Here is a 19,843-nt window from a genome sequence, read left to right as displayed (position 1 = left end):
TATTGATATCAGGGAATCCACGGTTATGAAACCACAGAATAATGGTTGCTTCCAATAGTTCCCTTGTTCATCAAGATCAGAAATGTTGTGTAACATTGCATAGGACAAAAATAAAGACATGTCAAATAGATAACAAACTGTGAATGAAATGTAAATAGTTTTTTTAATAAAAGGAGACATGCTGATACGTAACAACCCTCCAAAAAATGAAGTAAGCATTGCAGTTGATCCTCCACTGACATGGACAAAGCTTTTCTGCATATATGAAAAAATATTAAGCTTAGTATGAAGAAACCAAGTTTGCAAATTCCACTGTTTTCCCTCCCACAAAATGACCCCCCACCCAAGAATAGATTGAGCAAATTGCGGGTATGGAGCAAAACAGTGTGCAAATGAAACTCATCCTTTTTAATGCAAACCGCAGTCACATTTCACTTTGATACAGTGTCGTATATTTGTGCATTTGATATTTGCAACCAAACCAATAAATGTTTGTATTGTAGGAGAGACTAGGGGCTGACTAACTTGCTACCTACTTGATGATACATATGAAATCAATTGTCATTGTGCCTGTCATCAAGTATTTCCAGCTTCACCAGCAAGTAATACAGCTAGGAAACCTACAGGCCTTCCCTATTCTCACAAGAAGATTGCTGTCACACACTATTAGAGTGTCAAGGCACACACCAATCTCCAATTACACCAGCTTCTAGGGGTCTTCACACATTACACTCAATCTGTGTACACAATAGTTCTGTGGTATATTCAATACAATATTTCGCATGCAACGTTCAACAAATGCAGAGTCTTTGTGTACGATAGCTGAGCTGTATACAGTCTTTCACAGAAACACTTGTGTATCTGTATAGACGGCTTGTACTTGTGTTCAGTTTAATGTGCAAAGAAGCCTCCTTTGGACAATAAGTGAGTGATGGCAGCTTCCTGCAATGGGAGGGTAAATAATGGGTGGGGCAGGCAGATGGAGGTTTAATTCCACTTGATTCCTTTCCAAGAGGTGAGTGTGTGAACTGGCCACCAAGTGTCCTGGGGAATCAGGTCAAAAGCTCTAATGTCGTTCTTCATGGTGTAGAACCTATCTCGGCATGGCAGTGGGGCATATTGTCATTTTGTCATTGCATGATCACTTGATGTGTTGCTAGAATGTATGTAACGCTGTTAACCAGATTCCAACAGATCCATCACATCGGCTCAGAGAATGGCTTGCTTGAAATGAGCCCCAAAGGCAGAACTTCACATTGACTGGCTATCTCCCCACCCACCACCCACCTTGTCCCTATTTGTGTATTATGATTCGATTTGTGGCATCTCAGGTTGAAATACTGAAATACTGACAATGTTCCTTTCTTGCATTTGAACACAATGTCAATATGTGCGAGGTTGGGGGATGCAGGCAGTGATATAAGTGTGTGATATCTCATGAATAAGTCCTTAACCTGGAAGGAGATGGGTCTTTCTACATTAACTGCTTGCTAATTTTGTAAAATTCTGGTGGGAGTGAGTGGGAGTGTGCCCACAAGTGTGTGCAAGTAGCTATTTAAAAGTTCCTGGTCTATTCTGAACACAGGGAACATGAGAGTCCACACATGCCTCATGAAAGATTTTGCCAGTCAAATTTATAATAGCAGTAGAATTAACGTTGGCCTGTATGGATTTCTATAGGATGTTGTCCTCTTTATCCCAGTGTTGCAATACCGATTCTATACTTTATTTATCACATTTAGAGCATGCCTTTCTTCCATGATGGAGCTCAAGGCAGTGTTCAGGGGGTTGTCAGGTGATCTCCTATCTAGGAGATCTAAAACTAAAACTTGCTTCACTTTAACATGGGGGCTGTCTCATGTGTCTGAAAGCTATGTTCTGGGACATCATCACATCTCCCATCCAGGCCCTGACCTTGACTCAGGAAAGCCACTGCACTGTAGGCCTCCAGACTCTTCCCTAGGACTTTGGCCCAAGAACTCTATGTGATGAGAGGAGATTCGCAGAAACCCTCCCATCAGCTAACACTGGCTATTGATAAGATGGCCAAAGTATCCCAGTTTAAAAGTCTAGAAGACAATATCCAGTCCTAATTCAGATTACCATGTGCAATGTGATTCAGATATGGAAATTCTGCTCTTTGGCCAAAGAATACCTGCCAAAGTAGGTGAGCATAAGAGGTGCCCCCTTTTTCAGTTAATGAAAGTGACATAGAAAAATGCATTATATTAAGGAAAATTGCTTTGCGTCCTGATGACCAAATAAAGAGATGGACACGCAGGCTGGGGTTGAATGGGGCCACTTTTATTCAGTGAGCACAAGAAGATCAGCAGAGGGGGATAGCTATGAACTACAACTTTAGGCAAGCAAACACCTTTGCCTGTGGAAAACAGAGACAAAGCTATCCAGCCTACCTCCTTTCCCAGGCCACAACTTGGAGGTGAGAAGGGAAGTGTTGCTGCATCACTCACACACACACCAGGACCCCATAGCTCCAAATGGATGATTCAGCTTGGTCTCAAAGGTGGCCCCTTTACCACCCCTAAGTCTCAGAGTTTAAAGAGTGAACTTCAGGGCCAGCCAGTCACCTTAAGAGGTGCCTAAAGGGTGCCACCAGGCTAAAAGAATCACTGAGCCAGATTAGCCTACTGAACAACATGGCAGACCATATAGCACCCCTACTCCCACTATTCAGTGTAAAGTAGGTGAAAAACCAATCCATATTCCAAAATGTGGATAGGGAAAAATTCCTACTTGGCCCTCTAGCAGTGACCAGCATGCCAGACTGGGGGACAGGGAGGGAGGGTGCCACTGCCAGAGAAGAGACAGGTGGCCACCCTTTAAATAGGGCTCTAAAACATACCCTCCCCTGCCTCACAGCACTTTCAAATATGCCAATAGATGCCCTGCTGGTTGGAGCTTTGTCTCTTACAGGCAACATATGTGCCACACCAGTTGGTACCCCTGCAAACTGGTGGTGGAACAGGCTTTTAAAAATGTGTCCCAAAATGTGTATATTGGGAGAAATCCACACAAAAAAACACTGATGAGGACTTATTTCAGAAATAAAAAGATGACAAACTGATGTTGAAAAGTGGAGAAGTGAACTTCAGACTGGGGGAGGGGGAGTGAAAAACTGAGAGACATCCCATCTCTGCTTAGAACCTAGTTTCTACAATTTTCAGAATCAAGTGGTAATTTCCCCCTGGATTCTAACTCTTCAGATTGCAGGTGGGTGAACAAGGGACTTTACGTGTTCATTTGTTCCCCTGAGGAAAATAAATCTCCCACCCCATGCATACATGAAAATAAATGAGGGAACTATTTTAGTGTGGAGACTAGGCCAGGTTCAGATTCCTCCTTGGTGATGAAGCTCCCTGAACCAGTTGGTATCTCTCAACCTAACCTACCTCACAGGGGTGACATGATGGAGGGATGATGTCATGCTATGTTGGGGTCTTTGGAAGAAGTGTGACATAAACATGATAAGTGAACAAACAGACTCAAATATGCCAGAGCTACAAAAGAGGAACCATAAAATGAGTGCAAGTGGGAGCAGGCCAGGTGATATAATTGATGAGACTCACAGTAACTCAAGCACATGTAATATACACACATGTTCCTACAGTCGAAGGGTGGGGTGAAAATAATGAATATAGCCTTAAATAAGTAAACAAATGCACTGCATTGCATATATACCATTGCAGCCTTCTCCACCCTGCTGCCCTCTGGAATAGCCCCCACCAGCATGGCAGTGGTCAGGGACGATAGGACTTGTAGTCCAACAACATCTGGAGAGCAACAGAACCATCCTTAGAAGAGAGCGCTCTCCTTCTGTTGCTGAAGTATGCCAAAGCAGAGCAATACATGTCTAGCCCAAGTCCAGTTAGCAAATCCACAACACAGAAATCTTCAGCAGAAAGAAATTAAGCAATAACAAAGGGGGCGTTCCTGAGCAGATGCTCAGGGCTTTTCTCTCTCCAGGAGCAACTGCAGCCTCTTAAATCTTCCACACTCTTGGAATGAAGAAGCAGAACTTAGAGACCTCCCACACAGCTGAATGCTCCAGAACCCCACCCGCACTTTAGAAATTAAGCACTTACTCTGTTACCAGCAGCACAGAACACATCCTTCCACACAACGGTGGGTGGAGGATAAGGCTATCAGTGGTTACCAGCAATGTTGGCTATGCTCTATCTCCACAGTCAGAGGCAATAATACACTGTGAAAGTTAGCCACTGTGAAAACAGGATGCTGGGCCACTGGCCCGATCCAGCAGGCTCTTCACAAACATGGAGTGAGGGTTTCAACTCCCCACCCCCCATTTCATTGCTATGCCATGTTTTCTTCAGCATTTTCCCATGGGCACATTTTCAGGGATTGCATGTCATTTGGTGGGGAGGAATGATAGGAGGAGCAATAGGTGTAACTCTTACAGAAGGCCACATTAGGACCACACCAAAATAACAGGTTTCTATGCACACACTTCCATCTAGCCAAGCAACAGCCACTGTCCCTACACCCAAAAGATGCCTTGGAGATGTAGCTGGAGTAAAGGTTATATTTATATACATATAAGCAGTTGGAGGAACTGCCCACCAACACTAAATCAAATAACTGGATTAAAATAAGTATGGACAAGGTAAATGTTTCCCAACTCTGGTAGGGTAATATCCATCCAGTCATTTGGGCATGTAATACAGCCACACACTGCAGCTTCCCTGCTAAGGATGGGATGAAACAACACTCTCCTTGCTAGGTGAGCCTTAGGTATGAACCTGGGAAATGCACTCTGCTATGTGCATGTCAGGTCCAAAAGGGCAGTCTCCCAAACCCCACCAGGCATAACAACAACAACAACAACAACAGGCTAATCCCTGAAGGATGTCCTCAACCCAATAATACATCAGTTTATCTTCTATTATTCCCTCCCACTTACTTACCCACCTGTACAGAATGCCATAAATGGCTGGCAAACCCCACTACAACCAACTACAAATTAGTTCCAGCAGTGAGGAGTAAGCAAAAAGTAGAGGGATCATACAGCCAATCAAGGGATTCTCCCCTGCAAAAATTCCTACCCAGACCCTTCAGCAGGTGACGGCTAGGTGCAGAGAGTAGGGAAAGTCAGAGGAGGATCCAGCTTATCAGCCAGGCTTCCCACCCTTCTTAACTGCCCCTCATATGCTGTTGAGGGGCATGGGCTAGGGAAAGGGGTGTGTCATAAAGAGCAATCCTCAGTGGGCAAGCACATATTACATTACATTCAGGGCATCTTTACCCAGGGGTGCAAGGGGCATGGGGCACCTGAGTGACAAATTCTATCTACCTGTTACAAAATATAAATAATTTTGATCAAGCTAGAAAAACAAAATACATATATACCTAGGTATTACAGAAATGTATACCTACTGCTTCACTAAAGGACTTTCGACTTTGTGTGCTCATTTACCAAAGACGCACCACACCAGCATCAGACTCAATGATGGCGCTTGTCATTCTCAATGGTGCCATGCACACGAAATTAACTAAATTTGGGGATCTTTGCACCCCAGCGGCGCATATGCTAAAGACGGCTCTGATTACATTACATGCATCCAATGAAGTCAACTACAGACCACAAACTCTTGAGCTGTCACACATTTGTTAGTTTTAAGGGTGTCACAAGACTTCTTTGTTTACTCTGCAACAGACACAGCTACATCTCATAAATCTCAGTCTCTATTTTGTAAAACCTGCAACACAGGGTACTCGTTTAGGACATATCAGGAAAGGTGCTGGTTCTGTCTCTACATGGCAAATGCAGCACAGCTGATCATAGAGCTTTGATCTTACAATGACTGGGAACGTAGAGATAAATAAAGTAAATAACAGAAAGCTAGCCTCCTTTCCCCAGCCATATACGTAAAACCCAAGTTGCAAATAACTGTGGCACTATTTAATAGCCTTGATATTGAGATGAAGGATTTGGAAAAGAGAGACTAGGAAGGTCTTTTTAAAAAAAGAAAAAGAAAAAGAAATACACTGAAGCAGTTCTCCATCAATTATTGCAGATAATCCTACTAAGCCAGACACTAATGCAACTGGAATTTGCAGTAATAAAGAAATGGAATGTTTCAGGCGACAAAACATAAGTTAATTCAACAGAATTACTCACAGGGAATGTACATCATGCATTATTCTTATAGACCCAGAATGGCTATCAAGAAGGGGATGCCAAATCAGCATTTGCATAAAACAGACACTGTTTCTTGCATTCAGATTTGGTAAAAAAAATAAATGAGAGAGTTGGTCCTGCAAGCCTAAATACTTTATGGAAGGCAAAGTTGGGAAAAGGTATATATTTTCTGCATTACACTTTATTGCACTTTATGTTTGTATACACACACACACACACACACACACACACACACACACCCCCAGAGCTATAGAGCTATTTCCTATATATATTCGGGCAGTTGTTAAAGTTATGTTGGCGGGATTTTGAATACCCGTTATCTTGGGTGTACAGCCAACAGCAGGATTGTTTGCATGTCCACATGTCCTATAGACGTGAACTTTTGACATGGAATTCTCTCCCTACATAGCACTCTTTGTGATGAATGCTCAGCAGCGTGTTATCAGGTGGCTGTAGACACCACAACCATCCTGTATACACAAGATAAGATATTCTATAAGACAAGTATTGAAAGGCAGGAGAGAACACCTAGCATGAAGAGCAGGTATATCTTCTGAAGTGGCAGAGAGCATTCAGTTTCCCCCTCCATCTATATATGTACCAAGCAATTTAATTATTTATTTAAGGCCTGTGCAATAAAATATCCATGCAAAGAAGGGGAAACTGAATCTATACATTACATACACGTGCACAGTGGTGGTCGATACCCAATGGGACTGGTGGGGTGGGAGCCCAAACAGTAGGTGGCACCAGAGCCAATGACAGGCAGAGACAACTAATTCTAGATCTGTCCCCATCTTCCTCCTCCCTGATGCATTCTACAAGGGGAAACAGTGAGACAGAGGAAGAGGAAGTTATCAGGCAGTGCCACCCCTTGGACTGCTTGCAAGTTGGAAGGCAGGTGGGGGCTGGCTGAAGGCAGGTTGAAGTTGGTGGGGCAATGCCCCATTTGTTTTATTGGACTATTCATACCTCCAGACCATTCTCTAGGTCAAAAGCAAAGTTGGGGATGTTGCAGGCCTTCAACTCCCATCAGCCCCAGCTAGCTTGAAAATAGAGATTATGAGACTTGTAGTCCAGCCATATTCAGAAGGTCACATACTCCGGATCAGTATGATAAATTAGCATTAATAACAGCCAGCCAGGTGTGTGGCTTACAAAATACAACATATTTCCCATGTATGTCAACCCACCAGGAGCAGGATACAATTCTTGACTGTGACACCTGTGTAAAGCTAAAGATAAAGGGACCCCTGACCATTAGGTCCAGTCGTGACCAACTTTGGGGTTGCGGTACTCATCTCGCTTTATTGGCCAAGGGAGCTGGCGTACAGCTTCCAGGTCATGTGGACAGCATGACTAAGCTGCTTCTGGCGATCCAAAGCAGTACATGGAAACGCCATTTACCTTCCCACCGGAGTGGTACCTATTTATCTACTTGCACTTCGACCTGCTTTCGAACTGCTAGGTTGGCAAGAGCTGGGACCGAGCAACGGGAGCTCACCCCGTTGCGGGGATTCGAACCGCCGACCTTCTGATTGGCAAGTCCTAGGCTCTGTGCTGTAACCCACAGCACCACCCGCGTCCCTGACACCTGAGTAGGACTCCACACAAAAAAGGTGTTGAGGTCTTTTCAGGTATCTGCAAAGGCATAATACATGTCCTTGGTGTTAAGCCATTGACGTGTTGGGATACAGGCTATGCAGGATTGGCCTACTGGGTTGTGGGTTTTGTTTTTTGGCCCTAGGGCCAAATTGCCTTCTGGGCACCACATGCCAGTGGTGGGTGGGACCAGAGACCAAAGTAGGTGGAGCAACATATGCAATTTGTACAGTAGGCTTATTTATACATACTCACACACCCCTCTGTATCCTCAATCCAGAGGGGGATCAGGGCATTCAAGGACACATTCTATCCAGGGAAATACATTCAATGGGGGTGTGAAGCAGGGCTGGTGACAGACGCAGATTTAGGAGAGTGCAACCAGTTCAGTTTCACTGGCCACCAGACCCCCAGGGGCACCGCAACTATTATGTAGAATGGAAGGCAAGAAGTGGGGGCACCAAGGTCTGCCACCTAGGGCTAGGTGGAGATGATTGGAGGGTTCCATTTAGTCCCTAGGCCTGTGGTGCCTTTACCTGTTATTTAAAGAATTTTTACCTTGCTCTGCAGCCACAAAAAGCTCCCAGAGCAACTTTCAGATCACTTACAAGCATGACAGTTTCTGTCCTCAGGTTTAAGCCAATACAAAAAATGATTGGGGGGGGGGGGACAAGACAACATGTTAGGGCTGTGATTTCACTGAGATGTATGTTTTTTTCACACCAGGTCATTTTTTGTTTTGTTACAACCTGCTCATCAGGTTTTAGCTTGGTTTTAGTCATTGGTAAGAGGTCTGGTTCCAGGAGTTGTGTGGGGCCTATTGGGCCTTCGGTACTTGACCAGCACCTTTTTCTTTTTCAAACTATTTTAACCCAGTTGTTGTTTCTAAAGGCCTTTAGTTATTCTGAAGTTGCAATGTGAACTTAAATGATACTTTTATGCATTCATTTTCTTTTTTTAAAACAAACAAATCAAAGCACAGAGCCAGTGTCGGCTTGCTCTAGGGATGGATGCATCTTCCCATATCCACCCCTTGTCCTTTTTTGTGCTGTTCATTTATTTTTAAATGAATCCTAAGAAGTCCCATCAGGTCTGCTGAAATGAAATATATATATTTAGGAATTGGTCCAAGGACTGCCTTTTTTTATTTAATCATTTTACAACTGCTTGGAGCAGGTAGTAACTACCATGTCATTGGAATGCCACCAGGGACACTGTACAGAAAAAAGATGACTGCCCTTGTAGGTACATGGTGGTAGCAGCCATCTTTTCTCTGGTACAATAGTTAGCTAATTTGGACTACAGGCCATAAACATCTGATACAGTAGAGGGCTATTGAAGCAAGCCCATCAGAGAAACAACACAATATACATGCTTGCTGATTGTACTAAGAAAAAGAAGAATATGAGACAATCCATGATCATAAGCAACTTTATAATATGAACAATTTTGACTTAGAGCTCATCCTCCCTTTAACAATTGTGTCCTAGTTTTGATGGCCAAAGTGAGGGACATGGTCATAGTTCCTGTAACCTTGGGGTTAGGATCTGCCATTAAACTTGACACACAAAATTCAACTTGAGTTTCCCAACTGTAAAGAGACTACTAGGGAGATAATTTGGGGTCTGATATCCCAATGAAAATTACAATATAGAAGAACATAAGCTAATGTTCCAATTGACCTTTCTCTCTACCATTCCCCAGGAAGGGACAACAGGTTATGTGTGGTTTGTGCTGGGAACATTTTAGAAGAGATTTTTACCACATTGACACAGTGAAATTACTGGCTGCTCTAAGAAGCTGTAAAATGTTTTTGTTTTGTTTTAAAAAGGGAATAAGGAATTTCTTAGTGGATCAGGTTGTAAGTGAGCCAGTTGTGTTGTTAGACTCATACATGTATTGGTGTGTTGATTCTGCTGACTAAAACCCACACCTGTGCTCCTAAATCTGGAGCAAATCAGAATCCTCTCACAAGCTTAGTGCATGCTGCCCTCTCTCTTCCTTGAGGACCCACACCTACAAATCGGCTTCTTATGAGCCGCTGCCCTCACCACTTGTTCACCCTTCCAAGTTATATAGAAGGTGGACATACACAGGTGGAATTTAGTGGTTCATCTGTGGCTCTACCTATGATGGAATGGACTGAGATCTCAACAGAATTCATTGCGATTCTGTCCTGATTTCAGTAGTTGCCATGAGACTATCTACTTCTGTGGGCATACACAAAAGCTTCCTGTGCCAATGTGGATCAGATTGGTCTAATGGGCAGGCCAACCAAGGCCCATTGTGTTGCAGATATCTCCAGAACTTCCACGATTTCTTCTGGAACATAATGCACTCTAGATAGATAGAGTCGAGTAGCACCTTCGAGACCAACTAAGTTTGTTCTTTGTTTAAGCTTTCATGTTCATGCACACTTCTTCAGATACACAGATATCTGATACCAAGATACCATGAACAAACTTAGTTGGTCTCTAAGGTGATACTGGACATTTTTTTAATTTTTAAAAAATATTTATTTCGACTGTGTCAGACCAACACAGCTACCTACCTGAATCTAGAATAGATTTGACAGCAGAACTAGCACTTCTAGAGCTTGCACTTGTTTTCCACATAGGGTTCTGGGCAGTCTTCTGTGATGCATATGTCAGTTTGGGGTGGGGCCAGAGGCAAAGTGGGTAGAGTAGCACAGGCAATTTTTTACCTTTCTACAGGAGGCTAGTTTCTACATACACTTGCCTAACCCTCTCTATCCTGCATCCAGGCAAGGAAGAGACTACCAGGGCTCAATGACATATTCCAGCCATACAAAAATATTTCAGGTGTGAAGAAGGGCCAGTGAAAGTTGTGGCCTGGAGAGAGTTCCAAGGGCCAGATGAGAGGCCTGGGGGGCTGCATCTGGGGCCTGGGCCTGAGGTTCCCCATCCCAGTTCCAGAAGATGGTCCCCTTCCAGAAGGTTCATTCTAAAAGAGGGAGATGGAGTGAACATTCAGTGAAAAGCCATCACTTTTAAAGTAGTATAATAGTGCTGTAAAGATAAACTGTGGATGTGGCTTAACACAGTTACATCTCTAGAAATTGGTTTTATATAAATCTTTGCCTGTGTCTTTTGTAAAGCCTACGATACAGCAGGCAACAGAGGATCAAGACAGAGAAAGTCCAGTTAGAAGTTATCATTTAAATAGGAAAAACAGGACCTTGGATAGCTCCAAGTGAGCCTGGTTTACTGCCCTTCCTTCTCATGTAACTGTAGGAAGATGTTATCCCAGAAGGGAGCTAAATGGAACTAAAGCCTTTTGTAAGCTGACAAGACCTACAACAAACATTTTCTGGATGGAAACAGAAAGATTCTGTCCATCTCAACCATACAGAATAACACATTTGATAATCCAAAGCACAATACTACTTGCTATAAGACAAGACAGTTTGAGGGAGTTCTCCATCACTTTTCCAGATTATTGCTTGCTGTGCAATATTTCCCACACGCCTTGTCAAGTACAAAACAGCTGTCTGGGCATGTGTGATAAAGTGTCTCTATGACTACTTTGACACATGGCCAGCTATAACAAGTTTGGGATTTGCCGCTCACCAAAAGCTTTCTTGCATATTTATCAGCCCAGAACAAAATGCCAGGGATCCTTGGATACCTGGATTTGATTTCCACCTTATATAAATTTTACACCAATCAATCAAATTCTTAGATAATGTGTGTTGACTGTGATCAACAAGTACTTAGATACACTCTAAATGGACCCAACAATATGGGGAGTGGGATAGAAATTTTATGGCACTAAGGTAAACATATGCCAACATATGACTCATATGGCGTCCTGTTCCTTGGGTGCTTGAGGCTCAAGGAAGAAGTAGGCAGCATCCAGAGAAGTAACGTTATAATAGGAAAGGGCAGATCAAATGGGTAATGTCCAGTCAAAGTCAGAAAAATCAGGACATGGCAGGCAAAGGAAGATCAATGCAGGGAAAGTCCAGTTAGAAGCTGTGCAAGTGAGCCCATCTGAAGGCTGCTCTCTCTCACTGAAGTAACAGTAGGAAGATGTTGTCCCAGCAGGGAGCTAAAGAAAACTGAAGCTTTATGTAGGCTAACAAGACCTGCACTGTGGTTGACTCCACCTCTCTAGAGAAGCTTTCTGTCTTATCAAAAGGCCTTAATCTGATTTTGCAGTCTTTGACTTCTGTGAGGCTGAGGCGGGGTGGGGAGGTACTGCAAAGGACTCATATTCTATGGATAGTGGTAGGCCTTTGCCCTCTGGCTGGAAGGGATATTGACAGTTGACAACCATCCAAGTCCTCTTTAATGCACTGCAAGGTCCCAGGGTCATGCCAAGCAGTTTTCTGGTTCCAGTGTTCAATCCATCAGTTCATTAAGCTGAAGTACTTGGATTCATGTGACCATGAGAGGTTGCTTACAAGTATAGCTCCTCTTCAATTCACACATGATAAACCCTGCCACTTTGCAAATTTCATCACGCATGCTACCTCTGATAATGTTAAATAAATAAATAAATAAATAAATAAGCACAAGCTTCAACCCAGCTTGTACCTGTCAACAGTTAACATGCCATCCTCTTACTGTTGTCCAAAATCATCCATAGCTTAAATAGCATTTATTCCTATGGTGCTGTCATTGCACTTGCACTCAGTACTCAGGCCAGGCAATAATACAATGTGTTAAAGTGCATTGGTGCTGTGTGGCATGAATTGTGGTCCCAAACTTGCCCATGCATGCCTGTACTACACAGAGCCTGATACAGTGTATGCAAACATGGACTGGTCTTGGCATAGCATGGTCAACTGCCATCTCTTTCCTGTTCCATAGTAATAATTTGGGTATATTCCAGTCCTTTTCCCACAGCACACAAAGCCCTAAGTTGCAGTCCATGATCAGAGCAATCCCACCAATTTTAATAAGATTGGGGGTAACTGGCTTGGGGGGGGGGTGCATTACAATTAGCTGAAAAAGAATTGGAGTACTTTGGCTTAACTGGATTGAGGATATCTGTGACAGACACTTACCAACCACCCAGGTAGCATCTCACCTGCCTTTTTCTTTAATTGCTTTTATGGAGCATGAGACCGGCTTCTATGTTGCAGTGGGTTTAGGACCAATCTTATGTGTGGTTACTGGCACTGTGGTGTCTCCTTAGCGCTGTGGCTGAGCAACCGCTGTTCATTCCAATGGTGCTTGCACAGTATCCCTAGGCTGTCGTGCATGGTGTGTTGAGTGTGCCCTTGATTTACACACTTTACTTCTGCTAGCCTTCCAATGGAATGATTGCATGAGTAAATGAGGCATGATGGTTTGAGCCAGATTATGGATATGTGGTCTTCCCTTTTTATTATTATTATTTTCATTATTTCCTTATTCAAAGCAGTTAAAATGTTCTTAGCTCTGTCCCCTTCTTTGCAACACACTTTAAGAAAGTAGATCAAAAGATCTGGGGAGGCGAAGGTTGGGGGTCACTTCGTATTCTGTTGTGACTAATTTATATCAGTGCTGAAATGATGTATTGCACGTGATGGGAACTTCTGGCCCTCCAGATGTTGATGAACTACAACTCCCATCCCTGGCCATTGATTATGCTTTTAGGACTGATAATAGCTGTAGTTTCACAACATCTGGAGGGCCAAAGATTCACTATGTCTGGTGTATTAGAATCATGTATTATGTCATAAATGTTTTTGGTGGGTGGGATACTAAAACCATTATTTTCATACTGACATTGGAGCTGTGTGGTATGAATTGTGGTCCAAAATGTCCCAAGTTTTTACTTTCAGTGCTGGTTTTTGCTGTTAGTTTTACTAGATTATCCCACCCCACCCCAATAAGAACAACAATAAGAAGGAAGAAAAGGGTGCTATAACCAACATTGTTTGCCTTAATTTAGTTTATACATTACTATAAATGTAGCTCCATTTACAAAAGGGAAAGTGTGAAGTATAATTCAGCATGAGCACTTTTGCAATGCTAAAACTGACATCCCCAATGCCCTAGTTTTGTGTATCGTCCATTTTCCAGCGTCACCATTATGCCATTGAAAGGGACCTAGCATGTCAATCTTGTGACCCTTAGAAACTCTCAAGTAACAGGAAATGCCAACACTCCTCCTCTCTGCATTCATTAAAATTAAGCACCTCCCCCCCAACCCATCTGTAAACATAAAGTCAATCGGCAGCTAGGAGCTTTCCCAGTCAGCAAGCAGTATTGTGAATTTTATCTTCTCTTGCAGAAATCAATTCGTCTTCGTTGCAACAGATGAAATTTCTTGTAACACCTCTGCAGGTAACAATCATTGATACTTCTTGATGCATCCATCTGAGTCTCAATATCCTTTTACACATGACACAGTTAATCACTAGAGAAAGCCAAGTAAAGCCCATAAGATAAATCTTTGGAATAGCTTCCCTCAGTCACAGCGCAAAGCCTCTAGGCTCTGGCGTAGGAAACACATTAGGTTATTCTGCTGACATTTGATGTTTTGTTTCACAATTACATGATCTAGGAAAGTAATAGTTATTCTGAAGTTTCTTTTTTTAAAAAACAGCTGTGCAAGGTGGAGAAAAAGCAAGATCCCAAGTTGGAAACACAATTAAAGGCCCTGGGTCTAATCCTGGGAAAAACAACACCCCCATTGCAGCCAACTGGACTTCAGTTAGTCAAACCTGGTTGCACATGTTTGTGCTGGTGGGATTCCCACTGACTGCCACACCCAGCTGGTATAGTAACCATTGAACCTGGAGCTTCACCAAAAATTCATCAAGGCTACCATCCATGTGAGTCTTTCTGCCAATGTGTTTCTACCACACCCAAGTGAATCCCAGGCCCCTCAGAGGTGCCTCACTTTCATGTTACCTCATAAACACACCTTTGGGACTAACCTTGAAGAATAAAATTTCACATGAAGCTGAACTGGCCACAACAACACTAGTTGTGTGCATTCATAAATGGGCCTAAGTCCCACTATGTTGTTTTTCAGTGAGACAACTAACTTTTACTTGATTTAGTTCAAATTGTCATTGGGGATGCCCATACTCTGTGAAGGTTTTCTTTCCTTCTTTTTCCCCCCTCTTCCTATTTCTCACCTTTGTTTTTAAATCCACCCATACTTGAACTCTCTCCACTGCTTCTCTCTAACCAAGATTGGTTGGGAGCAGCAGCACATAAAAACTAGCTGCAGTTTCTTTTAAAGGCACAAGCTATTTTTAAGCTACTTTTTAAAAACTAAGGAGAGATTTCAAAGCAGCTTGGGGATTCTATTGATCTTGGGGTTTAGCTACTTTAATGGTTCCAGAACACCTACAGAGAATCTGGAAGAGCATATATTGTGTACCTGTCCCTTCAACAGCACCCACAGGGTGTGTCTGGACATGGAAAGTTTGGCAGAACCAGACTTCTCCCACACTTTGAAAACCCAGTGATATTTTGTAGCCAGGTGAGCAGTTCCCCTTTCCCCAGATCCAAATACTGGGAAGGATTTGGATTTGAACAATACTATAATGAAAAGCCTAAGTGCTCCTTCTCCCCCTTGCTAAACTCCTGACCATGATTGCCTTCCACTATTTGTAGTTTTTTGTGGGGGGTTTTGTGGGGGGGGGGGAATTGTGCTGCTTGGAAAGGGAAGGGTTAAAGTGATAGAGTCAGTTGCTGGAGCAGAGCAGAGAGATGAAACACAGAATAGGCAATAGTTAGAGCAATACAAGTCATATCTGTCCACCCCCACCCAAATCTACTGAACAGATGCACAATAGGCTATCTTCATCTGTCTACTTCATTGTGTAAAAAAAAAAAGAGTTGGCATTAATTTCATAAATTTATGAAGTTAAAAGAAAGCAGGACCTGAACAGTGAAAACAAAGGAGCAGAGAAGAGTGCTTTGTGCATGATGCCATGCAGATGCTCTATAAAAACAAAAACATTGTAAACACACAGTTTTGCTTTCTGAAGCCCCTCAAAACCCTGCTTGCTTCACCCCCCAAAAAAAGTAAAACCATGGAATAATATAGTAGAGTTTACTGGGGTCCTGCAATACTTCCACTATAGTCATTTACTATGAAACGGCCATTGTTCATTATCATGATGTAGGAGCACATTCCAGCTCAGACAGTGGAAAATCCCTAATCAAGCCTAGCACAACTAAGTATATATTTACTGTACACATTAACAGTGCAATCCTAGACATGCGTATCCATGCATAGTTCAATGGAACTTACTCCTAGATAATTGATGGAACTATCTGCCCTCCCACTTTCTCAAACAGAACAAATGTTTGTTCTTTTTATACAGTAGATTTAAGAATGCTGTTGAGGGTCCCTATCCAAACCACAATATCCAAGTTTGAACTGCTGTTTTAAGTCAGGTGGGGGGGGATGTCAACCTGGTGCCCTCCAGGTGTTGTTGGACTCCAAGCAACACCAACCTAGCCAATGGTGAAGGATTCTAGCAGCATCTGCAGGGTCACAAATGACCCCACCCCTCTTGTATGTGCTTCTACTATATTACGATTAACGCTCAGTTGGTGGTATTTCAATGCTGAATTACTACAGGGAAGGGGATTGCAATGTTTCTTTGGGGCTTCCTAAACATGACTGTGCAAGTTGTTCAGAAGTAGATCATATTACTTCTGTCCTCATGAGAAGAAGCAATTGATAGGAAAGGGAAGGGCCATAGCTGAGTGGTAGAGCATCTGTTTTGCATACAGAAGGTCTCAGGTTCAATCTCTGGAATCTCCAAGGCTGGGAGAGACTCACTGTCTGAAATCCTAGACAGTCACTGCCGTCCATGTAGACAATACTGAGTTAGATGGAGTAACAGTCTCTGATTTGTTTTAAGTTAGCTTCCTATGTTCCCATGAGTAGTAGAGCACCCTTTTCATCAAGCCAGGTTTCTTTTTGTGTGATAGCCATTAAATTCTTCCTCAGTTTGGAGGAGGAACAGCAGCAGATCTATCCTCACTGAAGCATAAAAGTGCTAATCAGAGGCTGTGTGACCATCTGTCAGGAATGCCTGCAGCTGTATCCTGAACTTAGCAAGAGGTTGGACTAGATGCCTTCAAGTCCCTCCCATCCTTGTGAATCAATGAAAGAAATTCAGGATGGTCAGTGCATAGTTAAAACTGTGGAATTCTCTCCCACAAGAGGCAGTGATGGCCACCAACTTGGATGGCTTTAAAAGTGGATTAGAAGGAGAATGCTATTGGCGGCAGCTAGCAATGATGGCTACAGTTTACCTCCGCTATGAAGTATGCCTTTGAATACAAGTTTCTGAAAACTGCAGGTGGGGAGAGTTGCTGTTGCACTCAGGTCCTGCTTTCCACATGCATTTGGTTGGCCACTGTGAGAAGAGGGTGCTGGACTAGATGGGTCACTGGCCTGATCCAGCCACCAGACCTTTCTTATGTTCTTATATACAGAAATGAAGTCCTTTATGACTTTACTACTGAAGACAGTGTGGTGAAAGCTTAGGATTGTAGCCAAGTAAGTTCTACTCAGTGTAGACCCATTGAAAATTAATGGACAGGGCTGATTTTCATTAATTAGAATTGATGGATCTACTCTGAATAGAATTTATTTGGATATATCCCATCATGACATTGGAAGCAGAGCATTAATTTAAACTAGTGTACAGTTTCAGAATGAACATGCTCTGCACTGTAGCCTGTTCAGCTGCCTGTGCTCCCTTTACTCTATGGCTCCAGGGTGTGGAAGTTAATGGAACTGGGAAGGCTCAGAAGACACTACATGACTGGAGCTGGATTATATTTGATGTTACCTGAAGATGAGACTTGGTAAACTACCAAAAGAACTACCTTCCTGGACAGGAGCACAAAGGACCCATTAAATGATAAAATTTGCTCCCACAAGAAGTAGTGATGGCCACCAACTTGGACAGCTTTAAGAAAGAGGCACAATCATGGCTAGCAATGGCTATTAGCCACAATGGCTATGTACTGTCTACACTATCAGAGGCAGGATGCCTCTGAAGACCAGTTGCTGGGAATCACAAGTGGGAAGAGCACTGCTGTTGAATTCAGTTCCTCTCACATGCTTCCAGCCAGACATCTTTATTCCCAAAGCATGAAAATTTGAGAAGTCAATGTACAATGGAGGGTGAAAGAAAACAACCACCTTGTTTTGTGAATGTACCTTTTCACATTCTTCACTTGGGAACAGCTCTGGTTGATCTTCCAGTATAGAGAACATAGTGTGTAGCATTTTATGAGTTTGAACTTTCTAGAAGAGTGGAGGGATATAGTTATAGCTCCTTGTTTTTTCTTATTTTTTTAAACATAGCTAAGCATTATTACTGGCACTGGAAAGGGTAAATACCCTTATCCCTAGGCTAAGCAGAGGGTGGAGGGGCCTTCTCTTCCTTTAAACCTAATAGAGGTGTGGTAGAAGAAATATTGGCAGCTTATCATGCAGGAGTGGGGAAGAGAAGCACCTGCTGAAATTCCATATAGAGCTGTTACTGTTAAAGGTATAATATTCTTGTCCTGTACCATTTCTGAACATCCTCACCCAATACCACATTCCCTTTGGGGCAACCTTCCAGGGACCACATGCTAGTAGTAGGAGGAGACAGATGCCAAAATGAGTGAAGCAGTTGATATCAGTTTTACCTTCGTGCAGTAGGCTGGCTTCTGCACACAATCATGCACCCTTCTCTCTATCCTTCATCCAGGCAAGCAAGAGACTTTTCAGAGCTCACAGACATGAAAAAAGCACCCAAGGAGCATGGGAGTGGCTGGGGAGGGACATGGCCTGGGGAGACATTTAACTTCCAGGCCTGAGGTTCTGTACTCCTTCCATAGAGTCATGAGAAAGGTTGAAACATAACATGCTTCTTACAAAACATGATGTCACCCTTTTGTGATTGGTTTTGTCCTACTCTGAGATACTTGGCTACTCTCCCCCGCCCTTCCTTTTTCCTTCTATTCCCACCCCAGCTTGGGATTTTGCTGATCTAATGTTGCTGGTGGCAAGACAACTAGAACAGACTTTTGCCATTTCCATCCTCCCCCCAAAATCCTCCTCTGCATGGGTTGTTTCTTGTTCCTTTCTGTTTAATGAAACAGGCATCCTGGGTTTGTTTATTTGTTTTTGTTTTGCATAACATCTTTATTCTGAATGGATCTATTGCATTTGGGTTAACTTTAGAAATAGTTTCAGGATTCGAGGTACTACCAAATGTGCTAACGTATGTATTTATAAATTTACACCTCTCAAGTCAATGCCAAGCATTGCCAAAAAGAGCAATTGTCATACTAGAGAGTGAGAACAAGGCACATTTTGTGTTCTTATAGTTTGTGTACTGCCACTGAGGGTTGTTGCTGTTGGGGGGGGGGACTTTTGTACATCTCCAGCTTCCATACATATATGCATAGCTAGGTATTGAGGGAGGGAGTCAGTTTGCATTTAAAAGTGAACCTAACTTATTCACACCTCCTGAAACAGTGTGCAAACTGAAATGCAGTCTTCTTGTGAAAATCACACTTCTCTGAATTTTCCAATACACTTAACCAGCCAAGCAATCTGTACAAAGCAGGAAAATTTCAGATTTATGAATCTGAAATTAATACTCTTACTGCTAGAATTAAAATATTAGAGAAGGAGTCACAAAACTAAAAATCTAAAAATTTAAGTCAGGCTGTGAAAAAAGTTTGAACTACAACTACAAACTACAAAAGTTTGAACTCTGAACTACAACTCCTTCTGACTGAGCACATACATAAGGCAATAATGAGAGGTTGGAGTGTTTATTATGAATTTGGTAACAAAGCTTCTTGCCTCTTAGCTCATGCAGTCAAAAAACACAAAATTTAAAAACAAACAAACAGATTACTTGCATGCATAGTAAGGATGAATATGCAATAATACTCTGGGGATTGGCAAAATCTCCCAAGAATATTGTATTTCCCTGTACTCCTCCATGAATGCTTCACAATCTTCTATAGGGGCTTACCTCTCAAGTATGCCTTAAAACATTGTAGGAGCACAGGGATTATTTGAATCAACCAATATCCCAAGAGGAAGTAAAGGAAACAAGAA

General features: G+C 42.6%; 1 protein-coding gene across 36 annotated transcripts in view; it reads left to right on the top strand.

The window, feature by feature from the left end:
- The window catches only part of RBFOX1 (RNA binding fox-1 homolog 1), a 1,493,407-nt gene that overhangs the window by 1,451,497 nt on the left and 22,067 nt on the right, over positions 1 to 19,843 (top strand). For 9 of the 36 annotated variants that reach the window (XM_081840292.1, XM_081840261.1, XM_081840263.1 and 6 more), the window contains one exon: positions 14,027 to 14,079. The exons of the other annotated variants lie outside the window; for them this stretch is intronic. In XM_081840292.1, coding sequence (XP_081696418.1) covers positions 14,027 to 14,079 — 53 coding nt within the window. The remainder of the gene's footprint in view (positions 1 to 14,026; positions 14,080 to 19,843) is intronic. 36 annotated transcript variants of the gene reach the window in all.

This window comes from Podarcis erhardii, assembly GCF_964252035.2.
Source record: "Podarcis erhardii genome assembly, chromosome: 14".
Lineage (NCBI taxonomy): Eukaryota > Metazoa > Chordata > Lepidosauria > Squamata > Lacertidae > Podarcis > Podarcis erhardii.
This window is presented reverse-complemented; position numbering and strand designations above follow the sequence as displayed.